The sequence below is a fragment of the Ambystoma mexicanum genome, chromosome 2p, assembly GCF_040938575.1.
Source record: "Ambystoma mexicanum isolate Mex_15411 chromosome 2p, UKY_AmexF1_1, whole genome shotgun sequence".
NCBI classification, from domain to species: domain Eukaryota; kingdom Metazoa; phylum Chordata; class Amphibia; order Caudata; family Ambystomatidae; genus Ambystoma; species Ambystoma mexicanum.
The window spans coordinates 914,919,887-914,940,650 of NC_090923.1; the positions used below are offsets into that span (position 1 = coordinate 914,919,887).

At 45.0% G+C, this 20,764-nt stretch overlaps 1 protein-coding gene across 2 annotated transcripts in view; it reads right to left on the reverse strand.

Moving 5' to 3' along the window:
- Window positions 1-384: 384 nt before the first annotated feature.
- LOC138566901 (proton-coupled zinc antiporter SLC30A1-like) overlaps window positions 385-20,764 on the reverse strand; it is a 196,751-nt gene continuing 176,371 nt past the window's right edge. For both annotated transcript variants that reach the window (XM_069644630.1, XM_069644629.1), the window contains exon 4: window positions 385-4,640. In XM_069644630.1, the coding sequence (XP_069500731.1) occupies window positions 3,970-4,640 (671 nt within the window). In that variant the 3' untranslated portion in view covers window positions 385-3,969. The remainder of the gene's footprint in view (window positions 4,641-20,764) is intronic.

A 20,764-nucleotide genomic window follows, 5' to 3' on the forward strand; every position in this document is an offset into this window, starting at 1 on the left:
TGGGGTTGTACTAATATTGAAAAATTACAATCCTGTCAGTAATTACCCGACAGGGGACCAGCTCAGTCGCATGTCCCTCATTACGAATAAGGGCTCGAACTGAGCAGTTTCATTTTAAAAACCAAGGGAAATAATACCCTGCGTTTTATAAAAAAGACACCTTCTTGCAAATCAATCGGTCAAACTTTTTAATATATCTACCAAACAAAGATAACCAATAAAACATAGAAACTTTCTCATTTGAAAGGCAGATGACGCATGCACAGGAGGTTTTGGCAAGCGCCTATTAACCATTTATTTTTGAACAAGTAGATTGTTCCTTTTTGCCGAGTGTGTTGGAAGGTTAGCAATAGGGGAAGTTTCCTTCTGGACTATCCCTAACCCTAGATAAGCCGAGCAACCAGCGCAACCTAGGGCTAGTAATTCACAAGGGTATAGTTTAGGAGGCCTACATAATGCCTCCCTAGCTCCGTGTGCTCAATGTTTGTGCTCTCTTGCTGAACGTGGACTCCTTAGTTTGGAGGTGGTCTTTGGCGTCTAAAAACCTCCTGTCTACTCTTTCAGTATTCAGGTCATTTGTTTTACTTATGAGCTGGTGAGTCAGTCTTAAACCACTGACTATAGGAGCAATGGGAACCTATCTGTCTTTCCACCTGTGACTGCTTGATGTAGAATAACACTCTACAATAATGTTTAAAATATGTGGTTGATAAAGAAAACACGAGAGGCATACCTGGATGAATCTACATGAACGCTATTTCAGAGCCTGGTAAAGGCAGGCTACTAATACAGCATTTGCCTCAATAGGTCCTCTCATTTCTACACATCAAAGGTCGCTGAAGATTGCTTATATATTGTATTATACACATGATGAATTTGTACACCTCTAGCATTTTACCTTGCATGGAAATTGGTACAGTGCTTGGCCTCCTGCAGTCCTGATAGGAAAATGGGATAATTGTAATAACTACAGTACTTTTAGTCCAAAGAAGCTGCCAACATTGGGATTTCTAAAATAGAGACTGCTACTGACACTTGTGCCCCCTGTAGTATGGAGAGGAGTGTGTTTCCTTGAAAGTGAGAAATTGCAGGACTATTTCTTGTGTATTCATGATCCCAGAGGCTTTGCCTCGCAAAGAGAGTTTCTAATTAACCAGGTTAATAATATTTGCTTCCTGCTGATGCTGCCTTATTGCGGAAATTCATATGAAGAGGCCTACTAGGAAGCTAGAATAGCGAGATCTCAAGGAACTTTAGAACTTCATTCCTTATAACTAAGGCCGAGATGAAGGCAACAAGTCCTAGATATGGGCCACACTAGAACTTCTGACACACAAGGCAAAAGATGTCAGCTGAATTTGCGTTTCAATAGCCTTAATGTTGTTTTGCGTAATCGGGCATATGGGTGACCATTGGAGTCTAAGGTAAGGCTTATGGGGAAATTACTATCCAATAATAGAGACGCTCCCAAGATCTCTGAAAAGTGAGCAATCGCATGAAAAAATACACAGAGTTGGATGATCATCTGCATTCTAATGGATGCAGTCCTGCCAAAGATCGCTCTCCTTTTGACATCTCTCCAAAGGTAGCCAAGGTCCGGAAACTGTAAAATAGACATCTGAAATATCATAGCAACTCCACTCTGGCTCACTCAGTGACATTGGTACCAGAATTAATGTCCCAAATATTAATATGGAGCCACTTTTGCCCCCTTGCCTCTGTTCAGAGTCCCAGAAATGTTATGTCAGAAACTAGCCAGGTTTTTCTTTTGATGCAAAGTTTTTCCCCACAGAAAAAGGTTTTTCACTCACTGCGTAAGTGATGTGCCCCTTAAAGAACTCGTTTTGTGAAGCATATTCCTGATCAAGAAGAATGCATAGTGATTGTAAAACCGTTTTACCCTGGTAATCCATTCATGTATTCAAATCCATCAGCACCACTTCAAATTTTTTCTAGATGCTTCCTTTCCTGCTTTAGAAAATGATTTGAACTAGGTCAATTTGAAAACGGTATTATCAATGGGGAAATGGAAAGCGAGCTGTGTGCTTCTGGAAGACATCTTTTTGTGTGTCTGGTATCCCTAATAGGATATGGAGCACCATTTTGTACCTTGTCTGTAGCTATGAACATTATACGGGTTCAGCACCTGTAAGGAACAAGAGTGGGGGCACACCATCCAAAGGTATATACCACCAGTGACTCTAAAATATGTAACTGTTTGCTAACCATGACATGCCTCCACCTGCTGGGTGCTAAGCAGCAACCACAGGAAACCCCCAAAGCAGGGATAAACATAATAGCTGAAACACACATCCATGAAACAGTAGGGCTGTTTATAAATCTTGTCTTTATATGACGTGGTGGTTGGGTTGGGCACTTCAACAAGCAACTGTATATACACACACAGTTCATCCTTTCTGAAGGAGGCATCCCAAAAACCCTTCTCTCAACCAACTCCCTGCCACCCATCTCAATTTCTCATTAAAGCTCTGGACTACAACTGTCAGTCAAGTATTATGTGTTCCTTAGTCGGAGTATAAAAGGTAACTGAGACCGTGAGTTAAGAAAAAAACAGACTTTAAAAACTAGGCCTGGTCTAAATTTGTGCTTAAAAACCTGCACACCTACAGACCTGAGTCTTCCCCAATGCTTTGGCCACAAACTCCTTACACTGTGACCTCTTGACTGGCTGCTGCAATGTGGTAAGGCCCCTCCATTCATAGTACAGCCGACCTGGGAGTCTTGTCCCTCGGTGGGCAGAACTTCATGCACTCGACCCCCTCACACTTCCCTTCTGAAACAGGAGGAACTGCTCACCCTTAGCCACTCTGCATGAATGGAAACTAGGGTCATGATCGCAGTCATTACATCCGAAGGTGTCAGACCCTGGGAGCTGCATACCAAACGCCATTCCCCAACTACACATCAAGAATTTAAGTTCGATATTTGGATACCTGCTGGCAGGCATCAATGTAATCCTTGCCAAAGGTTTGAGGTCAATGCCATTTTAACACATGGAAGCCATGCACCCACAGGCGACGCACTCCATGATAAAACTGCCGCTGACTTTTACCAGCAACACCAAAAAACAGAGAAGGAATGGGGACATGGTACCCTTCTGTTTAACATATTGTAATAATATTTGCATGGCTTACTGAAGACAAGAGCACTGATCATGTCCTGATTGAGAGGTGGAGATGGAGCTTTTCAGATGATGAAGTGGCAGTAGGCAGAGGTGTAAATGGAAGAAGTGAAGATGGAAAGGTGCACGTGTGGGTTTTGAATCGAACCAAGATGGTGGAAGGATAGGTGTCCCGGAAGTAATGATGTGAGCAGTGGATGGTGGTCAGCATGATCCCAGTTTTGGATGAGACAAGCAGAATCCTTAGCAAAATCTGTCCAGTGGCAAATGCCACAATCACTTGCTTTGGCTTGAATCTGTGGATTAGTAATGACCATGGAAGAAATAAATATTTTGTTGACGTCTGCAAATAGGTAGTAGTTGAATTTGAGCAAGGATAAACTGTCCCCAAAGATGGTCCTTCTGTAGAAGTAGGGGGTGGGTGAGGAGTTTGGAAGGTACGAGGTGAACCAGCAGAATAATTAACTACTGAGGCCTGCAATGTTTAACGTTTCCAGGACAACAGCCCAATGCATTACCTGGAACTCTCAATGTAGTTGCAGTTGTCAGCTAATAGTGTCAAAGCACTAACTAACCTGGGTAGTCACATGAAGTAATTAGTAGAGCGAGAACTTAAGACTCCATCTTTCCCCAAATAATCTGGTTTATGAATTGTTTGGTAGAGAATAGTGTATTTGGTGACTGTTGCAGCAACATAACCCCCACACCTCCATATCATTAATTACTAAGACAGTGCCCTTTCAAAGGAGGTATGGGGACAGCCAATGACCTCCAACAGTATATTCCGGTTAATAAGACATCTGTGAACAGCACCATGGCACCTACTCTTAAATGTAAGCATTGGCAATCACCAGCTCTTGCACTGCTTCCTCTGCTGAGCAGCTTTCCACTGGGAGTGTAGTCTCTCCTGAAGAACAGCACATATGCTTAGAACATGCACTTCCACACACCAGACTGCAGAACATCTTGGAAACTGGGGTAAACTCAGGCTGGACTGTAAAAGAGTGGATGCCCTGGTGCTGGAAGACTGCCTGCATCTGGCACATCAGGTCCAGGTAAGTGCAAAGGTTGGCACACTTCAAATGAACTGAGGCCACTATGTGCCTTCTGCTTAAGTGCCATACATGCAGTTCATGGGTGTCCACTACCCCAGGTAAACTTTTCAAGGCTGTGTCTAACCTTTGGAGGCTGACATAACGTGGCACACCCTGGAGCAGCAGAAACCCTGCATGCTTCACCTTTGGGAAAGCACCTGCCAGAAGGAAAATGACAGCTACCAAGCAAAAGAGAGGATCCAGATAAAAGAACAGAGGACATGTCCTTTCATGCAGGCACTCATGATCCATAAAGTGGTATAGTAGACTGTTGATGAGTACCAGGGAGGGACAGAACATGCACTTCACTGCCTTTTGGATAGACTGATATGTTATGCAGCCTTGGGAGCCTGTCACAATTTCTTCAGTTCCGATTCTTGAGTTGAAGGCACCTTTCTCAATATCTGAAAAAACAAAAACAGCATATTACATTTATATTTCATGTCGGAGACCATCGCTATAGCTCATGTCTATTTTGATAAACCCTCTAACCTGCCTTTCAGCGCCATTGCTACTGCAGGAATGGCTCCATTGAATCTCACTACAAATGTGCAGCCTTTATCTGGAAAAACAAAATACCTAAATATACTCTGTTAACCTTGATGCTTAGCTGTGGACTTCGCCCACACACCAATACCAACCTCAACAATATGCCTTGTAAAGGCTAGTTTGAGGTGGTCCTGTTACGCTGTCACAATCAGTAAATCTTGCAAGGTGGTTGCATTGCCCGAATGTATGCAGGACACCACCAGATTCACTGTTAATACTTCCAACTCTGGTTATGCTCTGTAGTTCTACAGTTTGCGTCACCTGGTGCCTTAGGAAGGGCTTTGCTTAAGAAACGTATACCAAAGCTGACATCCCAAAAAACAAGATCAATCCCAATATTAACGCTTTTAGCAGCGGGTTTATAAAAGGCAGTTTTCTATTCCTTGAGTGGGCTACACATCATGAGATTGTTAAGAACACACTTATGCTGTAATGCTTTCCAGTCAGATCTTGGCTTTCTATCCAAAGTTCAATTTTAATTTGCTTCAAGCTCTCAAAAGAAGCCTTAGAGATATGTCTGAGCACTAGCATAAACAATGCATTGCTCCAAAAACACAGTTCCATTTTAGTTCTAAAAAGCAGTCATTTAGTTGTAATATTGTATTACCTTTACTTTCTAACCATGCCAGCCCTTAATAGATGGCTTGATACTGGGTGGTGCTTATATAATTACAGGGAATGTATGATTTCTTGTGTAATTTTGCCAATATAAGAAATTACATTGAACAACCTATTGGAATACTTGAAGGCAAACAACTTGGAATTGAATAAAGCAAAAACCAAGATCATGTTGTTTGAAAAATCGTCAAGGAAGGTGGAAAGGGGAAAATAGTATGTAGCAGAGGAGAAGCTGGAAAAAGTAAATAGCTTTAAGTACCTAGGGGTCATCTTGAGCAGCAATCCCTCAGAGGTCCCTATGTAGGAAACCTTGATAGAAAAAATGAAAACACTGACAATCCAAGCAAAGGCAGTCGATAGAAAGAATGGGTGATTTTCACTCATTCCATTAATGACTTTTTTCAAGGCAAAAGTGGTGCCGAGTCTAACTTACGGCAAAGAAGCAATGCCCCAAATCCCAAAACACATCTGGGACAAACTTGAGGGATCCTTTTGGTGGCAGGTCCTCGGCCTTCCGCATACAACCCTGATACCCCTCATTAGGGGTGAACTTTGTTTCTCATCTTTAGGGGAAAGATTCTAGAAACACGATGATGCTATACAGGAAAATCATCCAAGAACAAGAATCTTCGAAATCATAAAAAAGGAAATCGACAGTGGGAAGAATAAAATGTTGACAGCATGGGTCTCGGACAACACCAACCTTCTAGAAGAATTAGCTTCTACTGAAGCAACCTTCCGAACTAACCCAGAAAAAGTGGCAAGGAAACTGATCGAAATGGATTGGATCAGAACCTTGGAAGCAGCGGGAAACTATAAATTAACAAAAAACTTCCCAACCCATCCAATGAAAGTCAATGACTTAAGAGGTTACCTGAGTACATTTCCAAACAAAAACCTTGGACGCACCTTCCTGAGAATTTGCCTAAACCTCATGAGAACAAACGAGATAAGGGCGATAAAAGGAGAATCTGCTACCAGCGATTGCAGATTCTGTAGCACAAAGGAGCAGGTGGAGCCACTTTGTCACCTACTTTTGACATGCAGAGGCACGCAGGCAGCAAGAGCCATCTACCTGGGTAAAATTCTGAAATCGTCAACAACAAATGATGAGGAAGCATGGTGGACACTCCTAATGACCGGCGAAAAAACTAATTGGACAATTGCTGTGGCCCTATTCATGGAAAATATTGGTTGGGAACAGAGAGACACAGACACAAAATAGCATGAAACTGGTCATAAGGAAATTTAGACCCTGACAGTAATGGAAATAAACTTCCTCACTACTCCTCTTCATACTCTCCTCCGTTTTTCCTCTGGACCCTCTCTCACTGTGATTTTCTTTTTCTTTCTCCCTCTTTTCTCTTCTTCCTTCTGCTAAAGTCAAATGGAGACATGTGGAAATGTTAGCAATGATCCATGGGACATGGATCATTTTGTAAAAATTGTAATACAATTAAATCAAATATAAAATAAAATTAAAAAAAATATAAAAGAATTACTCCTACTACTCCAGAGGGCAAATTTATCCCCCCCTCTCTGTGGAACCAAATACATTATATACTATCTTAGTCTGGCCTCACGAATGGTGGGGTGGCTTTCTCAATGGAAAGTTCCTCTCTATTGGATATGCTTCCAATGACAATTTAGTTCAAAACCTCTCATATCCACTTTTAGAAGTTCTGTGAGATGTTTCTGTTCCATTCAATGTTCATACATGGTGTGCCAAAGTAAAAGACTTTGTGCTACACTTCGACAAAACTACTTTGTGGGGAAGTAAATAGATCTGAGGATTGTGGATCTGCTTAGAATCACATTCTTTGTATAAGCCTACATCTAGTGTTTGGTGTGGAGTATTGCATTATCTCTTGTTACAAAGTCAAAAAGGGCATTGAATGGAGCGGTCCTGTAATACAATCCTTGCTGTTACGTGTACAGTATCCATGCTCCTTCATGTGTCGAAGTCCTCAGATTGTTTTTTTTTCTGGCATCAGGTTGGCTGCTATACCCAGAGTTTGTCAAATATTTATAAAAATGTACGCTGAATTGAATTTGTTGATTGCCTCAACACCGAATTGAGCTGTTAACACAGAAAACTTCACATCTGGAAGAACCATCTCAATGGTCAGTGTGGCAAATGCGGATCACTGACAGAAAACGTCATCTGCAGGCCGAAAGGCGAACAGTAGGGAGACTGAGGGAAAACATGTATACATTTCAGGCCATTGTAGAATGCCTTCTTATACATTCTTCTCCCTTAAAACTGGCTCCCTGTCCTTCAACATCGGCGATGGAAAATACACCATTAAAATGTTGCCCCTCTTGTAGTAATTTTCCCTAGAAGGACAAGTACCGGGCATGCAATGGTCTTCTGTGGGATCATCAAGAGAAGTGTTAAGCTTGTAAGCTCTTTAAAACTAAGATACTTAATGCTGTACAAAACGTTGGGCGGCCTATGTGATGCAGGCTGATGGCATTCATTAAGTCTTCCGCCGCAGCGGGAAATCATGAGGCAAACAAGGATAGCGTCTGTTTTGAAAGCGAAAAAGAGAAGCACGCTGATGGGGAAGCTTCCAGTTCCCATCGGCATGTCCCCAGCTCCACAGGGTAGGCGTTGGCTTAGCTGTGGAGACATCCCATAGCGAGAATAAGGCTGCACACATAAAACGAAAACACTGTTCACATGTGGGCCGTGCAAAGTTGACAGTTGACTTTTCGATGTCGGCTAAATCAAAAAAAGAGAAAATATGTAAGACCACATCGGGCCTCTAAATCTGTACAAGAATACCCAGCCTGGAGTGGTGACCACTCGTCTCGCATTCCAAAACGTTTGATGGCACTCAAAATGTACCTCTTCAATGCAGAAAAGTGATTCCAAAAGAATACACAAAGACTAAGGTTAACTGAAGGTGAGGGATCCCTATCAGACACTATAAAAAGGAAAGGAATGGCTCAACATTCAGATGAAGAGGAGCTTACTGTTCGATTTGGCTCCACCTCTAATATATGGACCAAGAAAAGGTTCCAAAACACTATGGAAAAAATGTCCTCATTCATGGAATTTTTTCAAAAAACATTAACTTTAAAACATACTCCAAATGAGGATTGCATCCACATTAAAAAGACCAAGGTACTTCAAGATGGCTGCCGACACAAGATAGACGTGTCGACGGTGCTCCGTAGCCCTGCAGCGGGTTAAATCGGATCCACTACCCTGATTAGTCCACTGACACAGCAAAATAAAGGAAAAACAAAAAGGAAAGGCTCTGACGAGGCATTGGGAAAAAAGGTGAAAGTGATGGGAGTAACGGGACGGCAGGGGGCAGGAACGCACACCGCAGGCCCAGCCAAGGAGACCCCAGGAGCCGAAGGCAACGAGAGAAAGGGAGTGACCGAGCAGGGGAAGAGGCATCTGCCTCCCGACGCCACCACAGGGCCGGGAAAAGCCACAGCCGAGGGAGAAAGATCCGTGGAGAAGAACACCACCCTGGGCAGCAGGCAAGGGGAGAGGCACGACCTGAAGGGGAAGCCGACGGCCCTGACAAGCACAAGCCAGCAGGAGAGAAGCCAGAAACCCCCCCTGAAGCTGTGTGGGGGTGAGGGGCGGCCTCGAGGGAGGACTGGTGGCCCCCAACAAGGGAATGCCGGAGAAAGCTGCACTGGGCATTACACAGGCACAAAAGGCGGTCTGGAGCCTTGAAGAGCACACCGGACAACAAGAGACACGGGTGCGCAGAAGGTGCCGAGCAGACCGGTACGGAACTGCGCAGCAGGTGGTAAGAAGGAAAGAAGCACCGAGGCCCGACCAGAGAGGGAAATAGCAGAGGCCTGACTGGGACCAGCACGGACGAGAGGGGAGGGCCCGCCCGATGAGAAGAACGGCTCCGGACGGGCCATATGAGAATTGGATCAGCAGAGGAGCCAGACCACCAAAGGAGACGCGATTACAGCAAGAGGGGAGCACCAGAGCACCACAGGTTAGAACCTCCCCCACATCCCCCCGGGACACCGTCCAAGACAGAAAACGCCACCGGAGGGAGAGGGAACCGCAAGGCGGTAGGTATCCCCACGAAGGGACCCGAGAAGCGCAGCAAGACTACTTCTTGACGCTGTAACGTATTCTTAACAGAAGGTATTTGATAATTTTGTAAGTTGATTCCAGACTCTTTCTGTCGTATATCAATCTGTTTGAGACCCTGATTTTCCGATCTGCCTCTTTTAGGGTCAACATCAGATGTAAATTGTTTATCTTCCAGGTTGAACTTTACTTGCGATTCTGTAATATCAAAGCCCATTGATATTAAAATGGGCGCAGCCTCCAATATGATATTACAAATTATGCGGAAATCAATGTGAAGTTTTACTGCATCGTTTTGATTTTCTTTAAAAAATTCGACTATTTTTATGTCGTTTGAGTTAATCATACGCAGGCTCGGTACATAGTGCAACAATTGTAAGACATTGTTCCGGTTCAGGGACAGGTCATCATCAATGTCCTCTATGCGTTCCAGGCACAGGCAGTACTTCGCACTTAAATGGTTCTTGGCGATTTGCCTCTCATGATTTCTTTTCATAGCTGTTGTCTTATGGCCATAGGGGCCTTCACTCATATTAGGTCCTTTCGCCTGTGAGTTGACTTTCTGATTAGGATTTCTCACTTTCCTCAACAGTTCTTTTCATAATACGCCCTTTTTCCTCCTCAGTGCCAATTTTGGGATTTGTATTTATTTGTATAGTCTCTTGAGACATAATACGTTGCGGGACGGTGAGTTTGTCCCATTTTTGGAAGAGCGTCACAAAAGGCGGGGTCTGTGGTATTATAGGCTCTGTCAATGTTATCGGATCCATGCAGATGGGTGGCACTATTGTGCAAACTCTAGCCGGTTTATCCTTTATGGGATGCGACATCATGGCAGGTTCGCTTAGTTCACACACGACTCCCTCAACCTCTTTGGACTCTTGAATTTGTTCGACATGATCCAGATCAACATCCTCATAGACGGATTATTTCAGGTGGTCAGCTGGAATGTTACCGTTGTCTGCCTCGTTATTTTTTGTGACCTCTTGAACAACTTGACTTAGCTTTGCATTTTGAGGAGCTATAGGAGTTGCCTGTGTGCACACAGCATTTGAATTGATGGTAAAGCTTACAGCTTTTATATTTCTAAGGAATTTTCTCGAGTTGTTACTTATCCGAGCTCAGTTCCCTTTTTGATTTTTAGTTTTTTTACTTGGCAGTGATTTTGGTTGTACAGCTTTGGTAACTTCTTTTTGCGGGGCTTTAAAGATGGAAAACACATCTTCAATGTTTGTGTCTGTGGGAGGGGGCAGCACGGGGCTGACAAGATCTATGGTGCGGCCTCTAAGATCAGCAGATGTTGAAGGCATATGGGTGTCACCATTTGCGTTGTTTCATATGCTTTGAGCACTTTCCACTGCTATGGCAAGAGAATTTAGCAGAATTCTATGAGAAATTGTATACATCACAGAACCCACAGCCCCACCTGCAGGAGGAATTCTTGGAGAGAGTCAACGTACACAAAATTAGCAGGGTATCCCAGGAGACCATAGTACAAGAGATCACGGAGGATGAGGTAAGAAGGGTCCTAGCGGACCTACCTACTGGCAAGGCTCTGGGGCCGGATGGCTACACCATAGAATTTTTCAAAACCTTTGCATCGTTCCTAATACCACACCTGACCCACGTGTCATGAGGAGAGGTGAATGGAAGGTTTGGTCCCGTTGGAGAAGCCATTAGAGTATTCCATCATGACACTCGGAGCGCAGACTCTAGTTGTTACGTTCCATCCTCTTTTTACTCTGGGAAGCAACGCGCCCCCGGTGCCTTGCAACTGTTCCCGTTTCTTCGCTGCATTAGTTTGCTTGCATTCTAGCGTTACTCTCTCGCTTGCCCCTGTCGAGTTTTTCCCGATTCCTCTTGGCCGCCTCTGTGCACATCTTCCGTGCTCACTCCGCTTTGTAACTTTCCTTCGTTTCCCTTGCGGCATATCCTCTCCGTTTCTGCTCTTTTCTTGCCACCCTCGGCATTTTTTGTTTTCCTTTCTTGTTTGCTTACCTGCCCTCCTTGTGGTTATATTATCTTTCGCTCTCTCTCTCTCCCAGTACTCCTTGCTCTTACGTTCATCAGCTTTTCTTGCACTGGATTTCCGCTCTGTTCAGTCACCAGTTCGTTAAGGACTCCTTCCTATTTCATCCATTTCAGTATTGTTCTCTGCCGGCACACCTGCCATCAGAAGGCTCCGGTTTTTCTTATTGTTTACTTTAGGTGTGCCGATTCTCTTGGGAGCATTCTCTACTGGCTGATGCTCTCCTACTCCTATTCTGCTATTCACTACATACCTACTGGCTTATTGACCAGCACTGTCCTCTCTACTCCTATTCCATTCCACCTTTGCCTCTATCAATACTTACAAATTCATTGAGGCCATTATCTGCCAGCCCCCCTTTTCGATTCTTGTGTGAACTCAAACTCATGTGACGGAAAGGATAAAATAACTTTTCTACTTCTTGGGACATATTCCTGAAAAGGGCAAACCAGGTTTTTTTATGCCACCGGCTTTTTCCCCTCTCTGGCTGCGCAGGGGGTTTGTCATTTTTGTTGCATACTGTTTCTCTGCGCAACAACAGTGGTGGGTTCCCGGAACAGACCCTACCAAAAAAGAAGTTCCTGACAAATACACAGCTGAATATTCCAGATCGGACTTGTCTTCCAGCGACACTGACACTGAAACACAGGTGAGCCCCCCCCCCTTTGGATGACAGATTTCAACGCCACAAGATGGCTACTGCTGAACCGGTCCAGGAGTTGTTGGATGCAGTCCAAAACCCTTCCCTGGAATTACAGGGAGTGAAGGCAGAAAACGCTGTCCTTCACCAAATGGCAGCTGCCAGAGACGCTCACCAGGCTGACCTACCTCCGTTATCCTTAGCTGTTGGAAAGTTTGAAGCAGCACCAAAACAAGTCAAGGAGTTCCTGGACGCATGCACGGTGTACTTCACCTTCAGACCAGCTACATACGCTTCAGACCGCACCAGAGTGGGCTTCCTTATCTCGAACATGATAGGCAATGCTCTTGCTTGGGCCACCCCACTGGTCACTTCCAACAATCCAGTCTTACAGGATTTCAATGCATTCATCACACTGCTATGTCAAACCTTCGAAAGACAGGAGATAGGGCTTTCCGCCGGAGAAGCTTTGTTGGATATTAAGCAAGGTTCCATGAATCTTTTGTCACATATTTGGGCCTTCAAACGCTTGGCTGCAGAAGTTGGGTGGCCTGAATCTGTGCAGTTCACAGCCTTTATAAGAGGTCTACATGAAGACCTAAAAGATGAGCTGGCACACATTCCTCGGCCTTCCACACTGGCAGACCTTTTTTCACTGGCTCTCCAGATACACGATCAAATAATGGGGCGCCGGTCCGAGAGAAAGAAGGTTTGAATTCCGACATCGCTCACACCAGGATCTACTTTTCTTCCTGTACAGTCTCAGAACCGATCTGGAGAAGAACCTATGCAAATAGGAACTACCGGAGGTCCTCTCACCTCCTTGGAAAACCGACGCTGAGAAAGAAGTTTATGTATGTACTGTGCATCTCGTACACACCTGTTGAGGGATTGCCCTGAGGTTACCTCACGGCGTCGGGGAAATGATGAACCCTGGTCTTAAAAGGAGCCGTTAACTGGGGTTCAGTTGAAGCCTCTACCTGTGCTCAGATGTCAGGGGAGGACTCTCTTCTCATGGTTCTACAGGTCACTCTACAAAGGAAAGGCCGCTCCAGAAAGAATGTTTTAGCCCTAATTGACAGCGGCGCGGCCGGCATCTTCCTTGATGGTAACTGGGCGAAGAAGGAAGGTATCCATCTAGTTGATAAGGTCGACGAGCAGAAGGTGGAAGGGGTGGACGGCCGACCCTTAAGTTCCGGACCAATTGTTCAATCTGCTGTCAATGTAGAGGTCTGCATTTCCCATCACCTGGAATCTCTTACCTTTGATGTTATAAGAACAGCACACTTTCCGGTGATACTAGGCACTCCATGGATCCGCCGGCATAATCCGGTTATCGACTGGTCCCTCAACACCTTGAAATTCGACTGAGTATTGTCTACAACAGTGTTTATTCTCTGAAAAAGCTGAGTGCCTACAGTAGCCTGTTCTTCTTCCTCAGCCTCTCTCAAAATCCACAATGTTCATTCCATCTTTCAAGACTTTGCTGATGTCTTTGAAAATAGGGTACCCAAAGACTTACCCCCACATAGACCAGAAGACTGTGTAATTGATCTCATTCCAGGTGCTTCTGTTCCCTTTGGGCGCATGTTTCCCTCACGATTCTGGAGAAACAATCTTTAAGGGCTTACCTAGATCAAAACCTGCAAAACGGGCTGATAAGGCCCTCCAAGTCACCACCCGTAGCATCCTTATTCTTCATTGCCAAGAAGGATTCCAGTGAGTTGCGTCCCTGTATAGACTACCGTGGCCTGAATAAAGTTACAGTGCAAGACTGTTACCCAATGCCTTTGATAAAGGACATTCTAGAGGCAGTAGAGGGAGCACAGGTATTCAGCAAACTTGACCTTAGGGGTGCATATCACCTCCTAAGGGTCAAATGAGGAGACGAGTGGAAGACGGCATTCTGCATACCCTTTGGGCTGTTTGAATACAGGGTGATGCCGTTTGGCCTGGGGAACGCCCCCACAGTCTTTCAGAGGTTTATGGACCATTTATTTGCAGATCTTCTATTTGTTTCAGTCATCGTGTATTTGGATGACATTCTGGTCTTTTCCTGTCATGACTATCAACACCAAGCCCTTCTCCCAGAAGTCATGGAACTCTTGAGATGCCATCAACTCTTCGCCAAACCGGAGAAGTGTCTCATTGTGGTTCCCTCAGTCCTGTATCTGGGCTTCATCCTCTCAGCACATGGGGGGAAATGGACCCTAAGAAGGTCTCAGCAATTATTGCTTGGCCCACTCCTTCAACTGTCAAAGAGGTACAAGCCTTTCTGGCTCTATCTAATTTCTATAGAAAATTCATAGAAAACTTCTCCCAACAAGTCCTTCCCATCGCTGCTCTGCTAAAGGACGTACCCTTTGTCTGGGACTCCAAGGCAGAGCAAACTTTTCAGGGTCTTAAAAGGCCTTCTGTTTTGCTCCCATCCTCAAACAACCAGACCAAGGAATGGAAACTGATGCATCTGCAGGAGTGTTGGGGGCAGTACTGAAACAAAGGCAACTATTTGGAACGCCCGATTGCCCGATTGCCTACCTGTCTCGTACCATAACACCGAGTGAAAACAACTACTCGGTAATCGAGAAAGAGCTACTGGCCATTAAGCAAGCGTGTTCTGAGTGGAGACCTCTTCTCCAAGGGTCTATGCATCCTTTTGAAATACGCCCCGATCACAGTAATCTGAAGGTTCTGCAGCAAATGGAGTGCAGAAACACCTGCCAAGCCTGAAGGGCCTATTTCTTTGCACAATATGACTGTTTCATAACATACCTCCCTGGTAGCAAGTACATCTTGGCCGATAGCTTATCCTGACATCCATTAATGTTTACCAACCCACCGTTAACAGGGGAATGTCTGTTTCCTGAAGTACGGTTTGTTCACATGGTCTCGAAATTCCTCCAGGATGCTAAAGCGGCCACTCCCAACACTCTGAAACCACTTCCTACCCAAGACAGCCTGTTCTCTAAGGAAGGACTGTGGTTTCATCAAGGTAAACTGTTCATTCGAGACACCAAGCTACAGTCGCTGGTTCTTCACTGGGGACATGAGTACACGGATTGTTGGGCACAAGGGGGTCACTGCTACCACGAACTTCCTCAATCGTTTTTTCTGGTGGCCCACAGTTCTTTCTGACATCAAGCAGTATGTCTTATCCTGCCCTGTTTGTGCAAGGAACAAGGGTCTCACTTCCACACCAGCGTTGTTGTTACATCAACCAAGATTACCTACAACACCCTGGTCCCACGTCTCCACTGACTTTGTGGTAGAACTCCCCTTGTCGAAAGGGTGTACTGCCATCATGATCACCATAGACAGTTTTAGCAAGATGGCACATTTTACACCTTTGAAGGGGGTGCCTTTGGCTCCTGAAACTGCGCAGGTGTTTCTAAGAGACGTTATTCGTCTCCATGGCATACCAGAAACCATTCTTTCTGAGAGAGGTTCCCAGTTTACGTCTGTATTCTGGAAGACTTTATGTGGAGCCTTAGGTATTGAAATAGCTCTCACTTCAGGGTTACCATCCCCAGTCTAATGGACAAACTGAGCATCTCAACGCAACGCTGAAACAGTATTTGCGTTGTTATGTCAATAAAAAGGACAATTGGGTTTCTCTTCTATCGATGGCTGAGTTTTCTTATAACAATACCACACACACTGCTATCAAAATGTCACCCTTCTTCTGTGTCTATGGTCACCATCCTCGTGCATTTGCCTTGAATGACTTTCCCAGTTCTGTTCTACCCACAGTGAACTCACCCTTGGAAGACATCACCAGAGTACAAAGGACATCGCTCACCAACCTACAGGAGAGCCGTGGTCGTTATAAAAACCAGGCAGACTCACATCGTAGTCTGGTTCCAGATTGGAAGGTGGGGGATAAGGTCTGACTCTCCACCAAGTACCTGCCTCGATGGACTCAACCCTCTAAGCCGGCACCCAAATATATAGGTCAGTTTACCATTCTTGCCCGCATTAATCCTGTGGTTTTTGGTTGAAATTGCCTCCACAACTTCACCAGGTTTATCCAGGTTTCCATTCCTCCTTATTGAAGTCCTATATTCCCGACCCACATCATCCGAAGATTACCTTCAAGATGAGAGGCAAGGATCCAAGTTTGGATGTCTATGAAGTGGAGAGGATCTTGGATTCCCGCTATCACAGAGACAGACTTCAATACCTGGTCCGATGGAAAGGTTACTCTCAGGCAGAGGATTCTTGTGAACCTGTTACCAACATCACGGCCCCCAGATGCGTACGACAGTTCCATGTCCGGCATCCGGGTAAATCCGGGGTCGGTACCCCAAGAAGGAGGCATACTGTCATGAGGAGAATGGAATGGAAGGTTTGGTCCCGTTGGAGAAGCCATTAGATTGTTCCAGCACGACACTCGGAGCAGCAGTCTAGTTTTTATGTTCTTTCCTAATCGCCCACCTGCTGGAAAAGGCACAGAAAACTAACATTCCTGCGGTTCGACTCACACTAGACACCAAAAAAGCGTTTGACCGCTGGAGTTAGTCCTTCCTGTTCAAAATGGTGCAAGCCATTTACCAGGGACCAACGACACGGGTGGCAGTGAACGGGATCATGTCACGCCCATTTAAACTGGGCAGGGGAACAAAGCAGGGCTGCCCTCTCTCTGCTGCTCTGTGCAATATACTTGGAACTGCGCAGGCAATACGGGTGGTAGACGGCATCCCCTTTGGGGGAAAACAGCATAAAGTCGCTGCATTCGCTGATGATATGCTGCTCACCTTACCCAACCCCCTAGAGTCAACCAGGGACATATTGGAAGCATTTGGAGAGGCATCAGGCCTCCGTATAAATTCTAGTAAGTCTGACTTAATGAACATAACCCTAGGGAAGGAAGACAGCAATAGATTACAAATAGGGACCACTTTGTATGGAGGCCGGGGGAATCAGATAATTGGGGGTGCAGATAACTCTGAGTATCAAAAGGTAGTATGCAGCCAACTATCTTCCCATGCTCAAGGGAATTGAGAAGGATTTCCGGAAGTGGCGGGCCCTACGGATCTCATGGCTGGGACGACTAGCCGCGGTTAAGATGGTCACATATACTATACCTATTCCAGGCAATCCCACAGGCGGTGCCGATGAGATTCTTCAGGGAAGTAGATTCCCTAACGAAGGAGTTCAAATGGGAAGGAAAGAGGGCAAGGATCAGCAAGCGCCAACTAGCGGCCCCCAAGAAGGGCGGAGGACTGTCCCTCCCCAACTTCAGGCAGTACTACGAAGCAACCCAGCTTAGGATAATCAGGGAATGGCTGCACGAAGGCGAGGGGAAGCAGTGGGTCGGAATGAATAGAGCAGTCACTAAGCATAACCTGGAGGAGGTACTCTGGCTACGGAAGCAACATAGGCCAAAACACATGTACGAGAGCACCATAACGGGCTTGATGGCGGACATCTGGGATAGATTAGCAAAAACAAGGGGTATCACAACCTTCCCCTCCCCCTTTACTCCCATGTTTGACAACATGGACTTCACTCCCGGAATGGAAAAGGGAGCATTTAGGAAATGGCAGGAGGGAGGCTGCAAGAGATTGCGGGACATGTTTCATGTATCCTTCATTGACTGTAAAAGGGAATTTGCAATTGGAGAAGGGGAAAGGCTGCAATATGCTCCAACTACAACATTGGCTGTTACAACCGGAAAACAAGGAGGCAACAAACAGAGAAATAACTCCATTCGAGAAGTTCCTATTAAGAAGCGATGGGTCCATGGGGCTTATCTGCAACTTATATAGGATATTAGACGACGCGTCCCCTAGACAGCAATGGTTGTACATGCAAAGATGGGAGCAGATACTAGGGAGGGATATAGAAAAGGAGGAGTGGGAGCGATTATGGAGAAAGATTCCTAGGCTAGCCAAGGCCTACCAGTTGCAAGACGCCTGGTACAAAATTCTCTTCGGTGGCATTATACACCAGCCCATCTCCACAGAATATATCCAGGGGCATCAGGGGAATGCTGGAGAGGGTGCGGGAGAGAGGGCACAGCGGAGCATATATGGTGGAGGTGCCCGAAAATCATCCCCTTCTGGACTGAAGTACACCAAGCACAAGAACAAGCATATGGGAAGGGAGGAAGCAGACCCCCGGAACAGATCGTATTGGGCCTGAAGGGAAGGGAGGTGGCAGGGGAACCCAGCAACGGGGAAAAGGCAAGAGTGGTACTAATGCTGGCAACAATGGTTATAATCGCACAGAGATGGAAAAGAACAAATATACTGAGTATCCAGGACTGGTTTCGCAAAGTCTGGGAAATATTAGCCTTGGAATGGGCCACGTATGCCATGAACGAACGTGAATGTACATTAGTTTGCAAGGGACTGGGGAGAAACTCTGGCCTTCCTTAAAGATGACTACAGGGCGGTTTGGTGCCCCCAACGCCTCAAACTCCTAGACTTACAATGAACACGCAAGTCAACACAAGCCGAATGGGCACAAGGAAAAAGGAAGGAACGCCCCAGTGGGCACAGAGGAGGGAGGAAGGTGGGTGGCTGGGGGAAATGTTTTACATGTTGTAAACTGAATAAAAAGAAGTTTAAAAAAAAAGACCAAGCCCTGCATCATACCTGTAGAAAAGGAACTTATTGAGGTCGATGACTACTCAGAAGAAGCCACCCTTTAAGAAGATCAGTAAATAGAGCCAGAGGACTATCCAGTGACATTGATCCTCCTATTGCATCATACCCATAAGATTATACAATGATCTTTTAAAGAGGCAGCAGACATGTCTACGATTGAGATTCCGCCTGAAGAGCATACAGACTTCATAGAAGATATCCTTAAAAGGAAAAAAACAGATGGGTAAATATATTCCTCTATTAAAGTCAATTAAAGGAAAGGTCACGGCATCCCTTGCCAGCTCATCTCTTACTAAACCAGTCAGCCCTTGTGCTGAAAAAAGATTTAAGCCGGCACCAAGGGATCCATTATATATAAGGAGTCACCTTACACCATACTGTCTAGTTGTAGTAACCACTTGAAAGCATGTGGGGACACCTTTAGCATCTACAGAGTTTACACCAGACAAAGAAAGTAAAAACAGTTATGCTCAAGGAAGAAAGGTCGCTACTTCCACAAACCATTTCTCTCTTTTTTACATTTAATACAAATGCACATTACAGCTCATACAGTTTACTACATGCTACTTCATAACCGCAGGTCTTAAAAATAACAATCTGAGGACATTGACACGTGAATGAGCCTGCGTACTGTACATGTAACAGTAAGGATAGTATTACAAGAAAGCCTCTGTTGACGACATTTTCAACCTGGAAACATGTGAAATCTGAGCAGATACAAACCACAGAAAAACGATTACTGGTAAATATTGTTTCTCATATATAAATTATCGGGTCGGGGGATATGTAGTATGGGTGGCCGGTTTGGAGGGGTTAGGAAGGCATGGGCAGACCCTCATTTAACACACAAAAGGACAAATGAAAAATAATGAAATCGTGTTCTTGAAGTAAAGTCACGCAAAGTATTTTACTTTGGCAAAACGATATAAAACCACATAAACAACCCTATGATACTGCAGCCTATCTACGTGAACACTAGAAATCCACAATGTTGAGACCTGGCGCATCAGATTTCAATTTTACAGCTCTTTAAGAAGGGAGATATTATAGTTTCTGGACTTTAATTAATTCAAACAATCAATCAACCTAACACTAAAACACCATCAGCATAAAGGAAGCGCATCAATCTGAAATCCCAGGGATTGAAACTGGTGTATATGAAATAGCTGGTTATGACCTGAGATAGGAGATCTGGCCCAACAGATGATCTGTTTCAGGAGGAAGTTCTTAGTTTGTAACTACAGTCAACGATTTGTGGATGAACCGATCCATAGAGCCACTAGAAAACCCAGAATCCCTCTGGAATACAAACCAAAAAGTGGGCAATGATTTCACTCCCCAGGTTGTCATCAACTACGTCTAGCCGGAGGTCCTACATAAGATTACAAGGAATCTCTGATCAATCCTCCAGGGAAAGGAAAGGCTAAACTATGGCTTGCCTATATCCTTAATGTAGCTAAACAATCCAAACAACTAGTGTCAAGGATAGATTAATGAACCACAAAACACAGTTTGAGTGGAAGTGAATCCAAGTTGGTGTTGTATGCTGTGGACACCTTTCAAACCTTGTGGCCCCCATTGACTGTTCTAAGGACCCTCGGGTAATTGGCCAATACCAGACCAAGCAAGAAAGAGAGTTCAAATAAACATGGGGAATAACCTATTGGGGGGAATCTTAGAAAGCTCTCCCGAGACTCGGGTGTAAAAAAGAGAGCTGACAAAGAACAATCAGGAGAAGAATCCCAGAGGAAGCAGACATACTGGATACCGCCGCCTTGAATGTGGGGTGATACCGGACAATAATATTCAGAATGTCCATGTATACATGGAGAGAAGTTACAGTAAGGGCAAGAATATGAGAGGCAAGATGAGGACTTAAATCAAACTGGTAGGTGATATATGGAGACATGGAACGGCTCACTGAAAGGGATTGGTTGTGCAATCAGGGACATATTGGCTGTACAAGGGGGAATGCCAGAGATGCAAGGGCAGAAGAAAATCAC